This window comes from Psammomys obesus, unplaced genomic scaffold, assembly GCF_907164565.1.
Source record: "Psammomys obesus unplaced genomic scaffold, mPsaObe1.curated_primary_1811, whole genome shotgun sequence".
NCBI classification, from domain to species: domain Eukaryota; kingdom Metazoa; phylum Chordata; class Mammalia; order Rodentia; family Muridae; genus Psammomys; species Psammomys obesus.
In genome coordinates this window covers 205,226-217,246 of record NW_026590681.1, presented here as the reverse complement: position 1 = coordinate 217,246, position 12,021 = coordinate 205,226, and the positions used below count along the sequence as shown (strand labels likewise).

Below are 12,021 nucleotides of genomic sequence, written 5' to 3'. Positions count from 1 at the left end.
ACTAGACATTTTCTGAGAGATTTATAGATAAAAATCACACGAGGAACCAGTGCAGATTTGGTTAAATCAGAAAAATACCTTTTTGAGCGTTACAGATATGGCTGTTAACTTTTACTGTTCGCCGCCCTCTTGGAACCTCATCATTAACTTTTACTAAGCAGACTGTTTACTGTCAATTAATTTTCGGTCTGAGATGTATGCAGATTTACATATTTAGATGCTGAGTTCTAATGTTACACCTTAGGTCCAGGCAAGCCCAGTGTTGTGAGAGTGTATCAGGCCACAGTATTTTTATTATTAAAAAATCCACCATAGATTAAATAAAATTAAAAGCATCTTTTGAATAGTTATGATCACTCATCTATGTCAGAAAAATGTCTCCTTGGTTCAAGAAAAGCTCTTTGCCCATGGACGTGCCTAACTTGTTTTTTATTTCAAGGCCTGCTGGCAGTCAGTGCTGTGACAGTGGCTTCTTACAGGAGTGGGATCCCAGATCCTTTGTTCAGGCCATCTCCTGTCGCAGAACTGCAGCAGTCACCTAGCTACTCTTCAGGGTTCCAGGGAATACTGTCATGCTGTGTGTGAATGAGCCTCACATCTCACAGAGTAAAGTGAGATCCTTAGAGGAGACAAGACCCCTTTTGTGATGTTGCATCTCTTCTTCATGTTTATTATTATGGTGGGTGTTAGCATCTTTCATTTTCACTCCATGAAAAGTTCCAGGTGCTTTCTGCAGACTCTTTTTCTCTTATGCAGGTCTTACACTGCTAAGCCAGACCTGCTCACCTGTGAAGAAAAAAAAAAAAAAAAAAAAAAAAAAGCCTTGGATGGTGAAGAGTGAGGAGGCAGTATAAAGGATGCAGGAGTGTTAGAGGGATTGAGGAAGGGACAGGGAAGGGCTCAAGTGGCAGTAAAAACTGTTTTTGCTAGATTCTATTGCATTCAAAATGTTCGTAGAGAGTTCCACTGAAAACAGTATTAGGGCTATCCTATTGTAGGTGTTTGAAAAATCTGTGTGTAAGTATTAATACTCAGAGAAAAATTAATTTAATTTGGTTTTGCATATGAGTGATGCTGGTCCCTCTTCTAGTCACATCACTGGTTGTGTTTTTATACCAATGATAAGTGGTTTCATTACTCTAAGTTTACTATAATGTTTAGTTAGAACCACTGAAGCCTTTTGGTTTTGCTGCTCTTAGAATTTTGGCATTTTTTAGTTCCTTCACGTTACCTATCTTTTAGGGTTAATTTCTTCGTTTCCTAAAATAATGCCAGGAAGATTCTGATAAGATTTGCTGTATTAACCTCCATCTACGTTGTCTTCCCATTGATATTTCCTGTTGTCTATCTCCATGTCAACTCTCAATGTTTTGCATGTCTGTAATTTTAATATATTTTGAAATCTCCCTGGCTTTGGTCTTTCTCTCACAATTTTTGAATTCTTTGTGATTTCTCATATTTTTATAAATCTTAGGGAGATTTTTCTCTATGAAAAAAATGTTTATGGTATTTGGGGTCTTTTTATATTTTTGAATTCTTCTTTTACATTTTTTCACATGTTTGAAGAAGAACATGCTAGCAGTGAGTCAGTATTCACATGATTTTTATGTATTCTTTTGTTTTCTGTCTACTGTTGATGTCAGCATTCCAGGTTCTTGAGAAGACACTTTTTAAACATTGATCTAGGATTGAAGACTTGGTTTTTGTTTGTTTTTTTGTTCTTTTGAGATGCTTTCTCTATGTAGTCCTGACTGTTTTGACTGTTGTAGAACTCTCTGTGTAGACCAGGCTTGCCTTGATCTCAGAGATCCACCTGCCCTAGCTTCTCCAGTGCTGGGATAAAAGGCTTGCATCATGAGGCCAGGCTGACGTGTTTTGACGTGACCACACTGGATTCTGTTGGAGATTCTTGCATCTGTTATTCCTGTTTTCTTCCCTGGGTTTTCTATATCCAGATTCCTTAAGATTGTACTTTCTTTATTGCTTTTACTTTTATTTTCAGGTCTTGGACAGTTTTATTCATTTCCTTTACATGTTTAATTGTATTTTCCTGATATTTCTTTAAAGGATTTATTCATTTCTTCTTTAAAGGCCTGCATCATCTTCATGAGACAGGATTTAAGGTCATTTTCTTGTTACTTAACTGTGTTAAGATAGCCTGGGCTTGCTGGTAGACTAATGCTTGGGTTCTGGTGTTGACACATTGCCCAGATGCTTGTTATTTGTGTTCTTGCACTGGCCTTTAGACATCTGGTTGTCTCTGGTATTAGCTGGTGGTCCCTGCTTGCTACAGACTCCTTGGAATGCACATTGGTGGTCCCTGGGGACTACAGACTTCCTGGAATGTACGTAGGTGTGGGATCCAGTAGATGGAGGGTGGAGGGGCCCAGGCATAGCTCACCTCTGCTATGTTTGCCCTGTAGTCTGTTTTCCCCAGGTGGCCACAGAGGGCATCCAGGGATCATGGCACTGGACCACAAATGGAGTGTGCCAGGGGCAGGGCAGGTCCCTCTGCTGCTGGGTTTGCTGGGAAAATAGGACATTCTAGGGAATTGGGGTCTCACCTGGTGGTCCCTGGGGACTACTGGCTTGTGGGAATGCAGGTAGAGGTGAGGTCCATTAGATGGAGGGTGCAGGGAGCCAGCCATAGCTTACTGCTGGTTTATTTGCCCAGTGGCCTGGTGCAAAATCTCACCTCTGTTTCCTAGGTGGCTGATGAAGGCTTCCAGGAGATGAGGCACAGGACCCAGAATGGGGTATGCAGGAGACAGTGCAGATCTCTCCTCAGCTAGGTGTGCTGTCTTTCCTCAGGTTTCCTTTGAGGGCCTCAAGGGACGTGGCACTGGAACTGGAATCTAGTTTTGTGTTTTCAAAAATACTTAAAGCACTTAGGAAGTTTAAGGTAGTCTCATAATTTCTGTGTGGTGGTTTGTGTATGACCATCATCATTAAAAGAGTTTGAAATCTTCCTTTTCTACTGTTTCTCCTTTTTATCCTTTGTCTTACTCAGATTTCTCTAGCCCATTCTTTTTTTAAATTAAATTTTTATTTTTTTACATTAATTACATTTTATTAGCTTCTTAGGGCTCTGGATTCAATAAGACTGGAAAACATGAGCATCTTCACCTCCATACACTGTTTTTACTAGTGCTGTTCATTTTTTTTCTCTACCCTGTACTGTTGGCCTATGTGTGACACAAATGCCTGTCACTGTGTTCAGCCATGTTTCATTTCTTCCTAGTTGCTTTGGAAGTTTATCTCAAGATCTTCCTGAACTTTGTCTCTTGACATTTCCATGTCTTCTGAGATTTTCGTATTGCAGGACTTTTTGTTGTTGTTATATATGTTTTATTTGTTTTAATATTCTGGGAGGTTAATTACTGGTAGTATTTTTCCCCTCCAGATTAAAATAGTAGTTTGCCGTTTTTATGTGTTGGACATAGTCTTCTACTCCTCTGCTCTCTTTTAGCTATTTTTTAATGTAAAATGTCTTATTTTCTGTGTTCTTATTAATAGTTTCTCTCTGAATTTTGATGTATTATTTGCCTCTAATTATGATCTGCAGTGGTGCTTGAGTGGCTGACCTTTGTTGTTTTATAACCCTATCTCTTCCAGGAATTTTAAGACCCCATGTTTTGGGGTGCAGTGATAATGTTCAGTTATTTTCTTTTATCACTCAGAATGTATCCTTCCATGCTCTCCTATCTGTAGAAATGTTGACAAGATCTTTAGCATCATTTTGGGTTTGGGGTCTTTTTATATGGTTTGGCAATGTCTGTAACAGAGTTGTATTAATTTTAGCTTTGTAGTTTTAATACCTTGATGTGAAATGCCAAGAAGACTCTTGGTCTTTGGTCCTGAAACAGAAATTCAGAGAAAAGCAAAAGGAAGAATGGATGTTTCTATTGGAAATGCTCTCCAGGTCAGTGTTTGTTATGTCCACATTTCTTTGAAAATCATTTTTGTATTGAAACCATGTAAACCTTTATTTCTCTTCCCCTGGTAATGTCATCTTTCTTAGTTACGGTTTCTGTTGCTGTGAAGAACACTGTGACCATGGTAACTCTTATAAGGGAAAACGGGTTCAGAGGTTTAGTCCATTGCCATTATAGCAGGAAACATGCTGTTGTACCAGCAGACATAATGCTGGAGAAGGAGATAAGAGTTTTGTATCTGGATTGGCAGAAAGAGACACTGGACTTGGATTACACTTCTGAAAACCTCATAGCCCACCTCTATCCATTGACACACTTTCTCCAACATGGCCATACCTCCTAATAGTGCCACTCTCTGATGACCTAACATTCAAATCTATGAGCCTATAAATCAGATTTATCATTGGATTATCTAAGCTGTTTATTTCCTATGACTTTTTTTTTCTCTGATTATCAAGATTGGGTCTTTAAGTATATAGCATAGCCTTGTCCCTTTGTAGCCTCCCTAGATTATTTCTATGAGTCCAGATATTTTTCATGGAGTTAAGACCTGCAATTCTGAAAGATCATCAATGGAATATATTGATGTCCAGTTCCTACAGAAGATAGACTTGTGTCCTGGAAGGTCGGTCTGATGTACCACATGGGTTGCATTATAGGGATGGTCAGTTTTCCAGAACCAGGCTTATGAAAGAGGGCATGCAAACACATTACACGTTGTCTGACATGACTGAGCACGTTATGAAAATGTAGAATTAGAAGAGACTCGCTATCTTGAGTCCTGGTACTAGATTTTCAGCACCATAGATTACGGATAATGGAAAGAATAGGTGGGATTCCCTTGCCATAAAGCTGATGTTTCTGTGAGGAGATGCAAATTTCTATATATTGGATTCTCTTTTGCATTTGATATTACACAATGATAATGGGTGTGTTGACACCTGAAATCTATTTGTCTCAAGAGAGGCCTTGCTCATAACGTTGCTTGATAACAACACTTGGTGTGAAGTTCTCAATAGACAGAGAGGCATTTTTTCTTTGTCTTTTATTTTTTGGAGAGAGTGTAAGCACGACTGGCTCCACCTCTGTATTGCATCATGTGGAATATAGCAGTAAGATTTTTCTAGAGAGCATTGACTTGGTGCTGTGCATAAGCCATCCATTTTCAACCATAAGCAAATGTCCTTTCTAACAGCTTTGCTCTCTTTTCTTTTGGAGGAAGACTTCCCCCGACTCTGGTCCTCCCCCTCCCAGAAGCTATAAATTATGTATGTAGAGACTTTGAAGAATTGTTGCAATGGACAGGTTTCCATTTCTTCCTGTAAAAAACATTTTTATTTAAGTAAGTGTTCATCTGCATGTTTTTCTGAGCACTGTATGACAACATGATGCCTGTAGAGTCCTAAAGTCTTTGTGTACCAAACCTTTGGTGCTGGAGTCAGGTACTGTATGGGGTGCCATGTGTGTAGAGAGAATGAGGCTGGTTTTCTCTGCAGGAACAGGAAATGCTTGTTGCAGGATATTTGATCACATTGTGAACCCCAAAATTGTGAACTATAAAACCCTGTTTCTTTCGTGTGGTTGAGCCCTGCCACACACTTTTAACCCAAGAACTTTCTGTTTATTGTAAACCCCTGATTATGGTGTTCTCTCAGCCCTAGCCCATCCGAGAACTTTCTGTATACAGGATTTAATAAAGTTAACCCTAGGTCAAGAGTTAAGCAGGAAACCAGCTGATAGGGATTAAAAAGTAGGAGGGACTTTGAGTTGAGGGGTATTTAAGACTTCAGGAGAAGAAAGAGGATTAGCTCAAGTTCTGGCTTTAGGCTTCAGCTCCTCAGCTCCCTGGCTTTTTGGGCTTTGAGCTAGCAAGCCTTTGGCCTTGGGTTTTTGTTTGTTTGTTTGTTTTTGGCCTTTTGCTCCTAGGCGTCAGTTGAGCTAGTGAGCTTTGGGGTTTTTTCCATCCACACCTGAGCTGAGGGGGAAGGTTAGCTGGTTACTTTCTCTGCCTTTCTGAGCTGGCAGGTTTTCATCCCAGCATCTGGTCCCTGACTATTGGAAAAATAGAACGGTTGGGATTTTCCTTCTTTTAAACAACAAATGCACTTTACTTCTGAGCAACTTTTATAGTTCTAACATTTGTGGTACACATTCATTATGGAACCAGTATATAACTTTATTCTTTCTGTTTTAAAAAAAATGAATCATAAAAAAATCATAAATGTTTCTTATCTGTGTAACACAACATCCTGTTAGACAATTAAGCTCAAATACTGAAGGAAAGAATAGAGTTGAATATTGATTCAAAATTTTAATTGAGCCAATCTCATAAGCCACAATAAATTCAAAATTAATAGTATCATTCTCACATACTTAATATCAATTTTGAACATAGAAAATCTTTCTACTTCATCTGAATTTATTGTCATGTAGGGCCTATATTTGTAAATACTTTCTGATCATGCTATAGTGAAACCCCATTTTGAATTTCTGAACATTTTTTTTATCTGTTGGTTGATTATATTTTTAGAAAAATGTAGATAATATTAATTCTGTCTAATGCTGACTTTTTACTTTATAGTTGGCAAAATAGTCTCATAAAATAGCTTCACTAAATATTTCTATTTATTTCGAACATGGGTTGTATACACTGAAGTTACACTTATTACTGTTACAAACAAGAATAAAAACCTGTTTTGATTTTTAATTCACCCATGAGTTCTGTAGTATATATTCTAACTCTTTGTTCTAGAAAGGTTGCAGAATTGTACATAAGGCTTGACATCTCAACTGAGTGTTAGAATAGAGTCAGGTAAGGCCCGTCTGCAGACAGGATTGATACAGTGTCCATATTTGAGCAAGGTTGACAGAATTTGGAATTTGGAAGCATAGTTCTGCTCATCATGACTTTTCCCTCTGAGATACGACTCTGTAATCCTGTTTGATTTCAAGACAGCCTTCATAAAGGTAAATTCCTGCATCTAGATGTCAAATGTATATCTTGTATTTCTACAACTTTGCTAATTGTGAAACTATTGTGTCATCCTGTTTTCACAAATAGGAAATATAATACAGACTATGATTATTCTAGAAAATATCCCTTATTTTAAAATTAACTTTCATTTTTATTTTATTTGTGTGGCTATTTGGCTGAATGTATATGTGAGTGCTCTCTGGGCCTCCGGGCTATAGAGTTTAGAAGAGAGCATTAGAGTCCATGGAACTGGAATAGAGCCATCTATGTGCTGGGAACCAAACTATGGTCCTCTGGAAGGGCAGCCAGTGCTCTTAACCGCTGTAGCACCTTTAGAAAACTCGTCTTCACCTGGCGTTCATAGGGCAGTGATGGTGCACACCTCTAATTCCAGCACTTGGGAGGCAGCGACTGGTCTGTAGAATGAGTTCCAGGACAGCCAGTACTACACAGAGAAATCCTGTCTCAAAAGCTACATATAAAAACAAAACAAAAACTTGCTTTTGAATAGTATCCATCCCTCACCTATATCACAAAACTGTCTCTAATTTCTTAGGTCTCGTTGACCTAGGAAAGCATTTTATTCAGCAGCTCATGGTAAATTGGTAATTTCCCGTTACAGGGTCTGTTGACATTCCAGGATGTGGCTTTGGACTTCTCCCATGAGGAGTGGGACTCTCTGGACTCTGCTCAGAGGACTTTGTACATAGATGTGATGTTGGAGAATTACAGTAACCTAGTCGTTGTAGGTAAGAATGTTCTTTTTAAAGAAAAAAAAGATATTTATATTTTACTTTGCAATGTACTTTGTAATGTACTCTTTTTTTATTAATTTATTCACTTTACATCTCATTCATAGCCCTCTCTCTTGTCCTCCTGATCCCACCTGTCCTCTCTCTTCCCCGGTATTCCATTCCCTAGTCCTCAGAAAGGGGGGACCTCCTCCCTTACCAGCTGATCCCAAACTATCAGGTATATTCAGAACTGCCTGCATCCTCTTCTCTGGCCTGGCAATGCTGCTTCACCAGGAAGAAGTGATAGAAGAGTAGGCAACAGAGTTCATGTCAGAGACAGCCCTTGTTCTTCTTACTAGGGACCTCACATGGAGACTGAGCTGCCTATGGGCTAATCTGAGCAGAATGTCTAGATCATCACTCTGTATGGTCCTTAGCTGGTGCATCAGTCTCCTCAGGACCGTTTGGGCCCAGGATTTGTTGGCTCTGTTGGTGTTCTTGTGGAGCTTTTGTTCCCTCCCTGTGTTTCTATCCACCCCCAACCACCACCACTCTTCTGTAAGACTCCCAGTGCTCTGATCAAAGTTTGGCTGTGAGTCTCAACAGTCTGCTTTGATCCCCTTCTGGGTGGATATCTGTGGTAGGCTCCCTTCCTGTTCCCTCTCTTCAACAGCTTCCAGTGTCTATTCTGTTTGTCCTTCTGAATGAGAATTAAATATTCTCCCTAGGGTTCTCTTTGTTTTTACCTGTAGTTGCCTGCAACCACCAATAGTAACTGCCTGCACAAGGGTCTAAGAATTAAAAGAGACAGAGAACACGAAGAAGTGACACTAAGACAGTGCTTTGATCAAGGTGCCATCTTTATTACAGAGTAAACCACTTATATAGGTAAACCACAAGGGACTTTCCAAGTAAACATAGCCAAGCAAAACAGGAGGCTTAACTAAGCAAAACAGGAGGTGTCTGCTGAAAACAACAAGAATAGTGAGCCAGCATGACTTGCACATACGTGACCATCTCAGGTCCAATGGAATGGCTACCTTGTTTAGAGTCTTTAGTCTGTGGATTTTAATATGGTTATCCTATAGTAGATGGCTAATATCTGCTTATAAGTGCTTATATACCATGTGTGTCTTTCTGGGTCTGGATTACCTTAATCAGGAAGATACATTTGCTTGTAAATTTCATGATGTCCTTGTTTCTAATAGCTGAATAGTATTCCATTGTGTAGATGTTCTGCCATTTCTTTATCCATTCTTCAGTTGAGGAACATCTAGGTTGTTTCCAAGTTTCTGGCTATTAGGAATAAGTTGAGCAAACATAGTTGAGCAAACGCCCTTGTTGTATGATAGAAAGTAAGAATGATCTTAAAGTCCTCCCTCATCCTTTGTGTTTACCTGCTTTGTATATATGTGAGTTTCTTGAACTCTCTAGAGAATTCCAGATAATGGGAATTCTGTAAATAAACATAACTTTAAAATTTTACTTTCTTTCCATTTTCTTTGTTCTCTGCAACAGTAGCTAAGAAGACTTATCTCTCTCTCCAGCCTTCTTAACTAGTTTTTAGTGAAAACTTCAAATTAAAAGAAAGTTGAATAGTCAGAGTAAGGAAGTGCTTTGCAATTGGAATGTTTTGATTTTATTCTTGGTTTAAGCTTTTCTGTTTCTGGTATTTTTTCCCCAGAGGAGACATTTTAAGTTAGAGAAAGCTGTTGATCTTGAACGTATTGTTTTTGTTTATTTATTTTTTTTTTGAGATGTGGTCTCTATATTAATCTTGGCACAACATAGTTTTAATCATAACACTAGGGAGGCTGATGCAAGAGAAGCTGTTGAGTTCCATGCTGGCCTAGTTTACAAGGTAAGTTCCTAGCTGGTGAAGGCTATGCAGTGTGACTGTCTCAGAAACACAAACAAGAAAACAGACACTGCCTTCATCTGATCCTTAAGAACTCCTTATTCAGAGTTCATTATTGCTTGATCATTTATTTGTCTGACATTCTACAAGGTGTGTAGTTTAGATATGAATGAGAAGGCTCTTATCATTTCTTGCAATTGGAGTGGAGATTCTCCTGAGCTTCTGTTTAATGAAAGTGAAACATGGCAGGCCTATTCTGAAGAATTGCTAGTTTACTTTTGTTTTTTTTTTTTTTTTACATTTTTTTATTAATTATACTTTATTCACTTTGTATCCCCCCTGTGGTTTCCTCCCTCCTCCCATCCCAATCCCTCCTTTCCTCCACCCTCTGTATGCATGCCCCTCCCCAAGTCCACTGATAGGGGAGGTCTTCTTTTCCTTCCTTCTGATCCTAGTCAATTAGGTCTCATCAGGAGTGGCTGCATTGTCTTCTTCTGTGGCCTGGTAATGCTGCTTCCCCCTCAGGGGGAGATAATTAAAGAGCAGGCCAATCAGTTTATGTCAGAGACAGTCCCTGTCCTATTACAATGGAACCCACTTGGATACTGAACTGCCATGGGCTACATCTGTGCAGGGGTCTTAGGTTATCTCCATGCATGGTACTTGGTTGGAGTATCAGTCTCAGGAAAGACCCCTGTGCTCAGATTTTTTGGTTCTGTTGCTCTCCTTGTGGAGTTCCTGTCCTCTCCAGATCTTACTGTTTCCCACTTCTTTCACAAGATTCGCTAGTTTACTTTTGTTTTATTCATTCATTCTTTCTTTTTTCTGTTTTTTTCCCTTAGGGAAGCATCAGTTATTGACTATGTTACTCACTTCAATCCTTACTGCCTTTAATTGTGCTGTTTTTTCCAGAGCACTATTACATGTGTGTTAAACAGAAGACAGTCCTGCATTACAACTCAAAGAACATTGTCCGTCAGGGTGTTAGTATCCGTGAGGGATCTTACAAATGCAATGAGCTTGGCAAAATGATTCAAGAATCCTCCCAATGCATACTTCATGACACATGTGATGTTATAGAAATCTGCAACAATTGCAAATTTGGAAACCACAGAGATGCCTCTATTGAATCATCAGACCTAACCATCCATAAAAGTGGAAACACTGGAGAAGAGCCTTTCAAATATAAAGACTGTGTGAACAGTTTAAATTTCTGTTCCATCATTAGTCAAAATCTACGAATCTGCACTGAAAAGGAAGAATGCAAAAATAGAAAGAATAATAAATATTTTGACTCTCAACACAAACTCACATTGAAAGAAATCCACACCGGAAAGAAACCACAGCAATGCTGGAAATGTGCAAAATGCTTCAAGACATACTCACACCTCAGTGGACATAAAGGAGTTCAAACAGAAGAGAAACCTGATAAATACACAGAATGTAGTAAATGCTTTCTGCTTTTGTTACAACTCTACGTACATAGCAATAGCCAATATGGAGAAAAACCCAACAAATGTACAGAATGTAGTACATGATTTTATGATACATCAGACTTTAAAGGACATTACAGAATACACATTGCAGGGAAAACTTACAGATTTACTGATTATGTCAAATCCTTCATTTGCTGCTCAGGTATCAGAAAATATCAGAAAATTTATAGAGGTGAGTCACCTTATGAATGTAAGCAATGTAGTAAGTTCTATACATTGTCACAACTTGAATACCATTATAGAAACCAAAGTGGAGAAAAACTGTACGGATGTAATGATTGTGGCAAATCCTTATCCACTGTCTCAGGTGTTATATCATATCAGAGAAGTCACACAGGAGAGAATCCTTACAAATGTAGTGGATGTGAGAAGTCCTTTATCACTAGCTCATATCTTAGATTGTATCAGGAAATTTGTAGAAGTGAAAAACCTTATAAATGTACTGCATGTGACAAATCCTTTCCTGAGAAACATCATCTTAGGAGACATCAGACAATTCATACAGAACAGAAGCCTTATAAATGTAGTGAATATGAGAAATCCTTTTCAGTTGCTTCAGATCTTAGAAACCATCAGGAAATACTGACAGGTGAGAAACCTTACAAATGCAATGAATGTAACAAATCCTTTACCAGTGGCTCATATTTTAGAAGACATCAAAAAATCCATACAGGAGAGAAACCTTACAAATGCAGTGAATGTGAGAAATCCTTTACCAGTGGCTCATACCTTAGATTGCATCAAAAATTTCATACAGGAGAGAAGCCTTATAAATGTAGTGAATGTGGTAAATCCTTTATCACTGGCTCTTATCTTAGACTGCATCAGAAAAGTCATAGAGGTGAGAAACCTCATAAATGTACTGCATGTGGCAAATCCTTTCTCGAGAAACATCATCTTAGGAGACATGAGACAGTTCATACAGGAGAGAAGCCTTATAAATGTAGTGAATGCGAGAAGTCCTTTACCAGTGGCTCATATCTTAGATTGCATCAGAAAATTCATAGAGGTGAGAAACCATACA

At 38.7% G+C, this 12,021-nt stretch overlaps 1 protein-coding gene across 1 annotated transcript in view; it reads left to right on the top strand.

Annotated features, from left to right (window-relative positions):
• Positions 1-2,480: 2,480 nt before the first annotated feature.
• The window catches only part of LOC129677716 (zinc finger protein 883-like), a 9,932-nt gene continuing 391 nt past the window's right edge, over positions 2,481-12,021 (top strand). Inside the window, exons 1-4 of the mRNA XM_055608355.1 lie at positions 2,481-2,609; positions 7,532-7,658; positions 10,414-11,028; positions 11,140-12,006. Of these exons, the coding sequence (XP_055464330.1) occupies positions 2,481-2,609; positions 7,532-7,658; positions 10,414-11,028; positions 11,140-12,006 (1,738 nt within the window). The remainder of the gene's footprint in view (positions 2,610-7,531; positions 7,659-10,413; positions 11,029-11,139; positions 12,007-12,021) is intronic.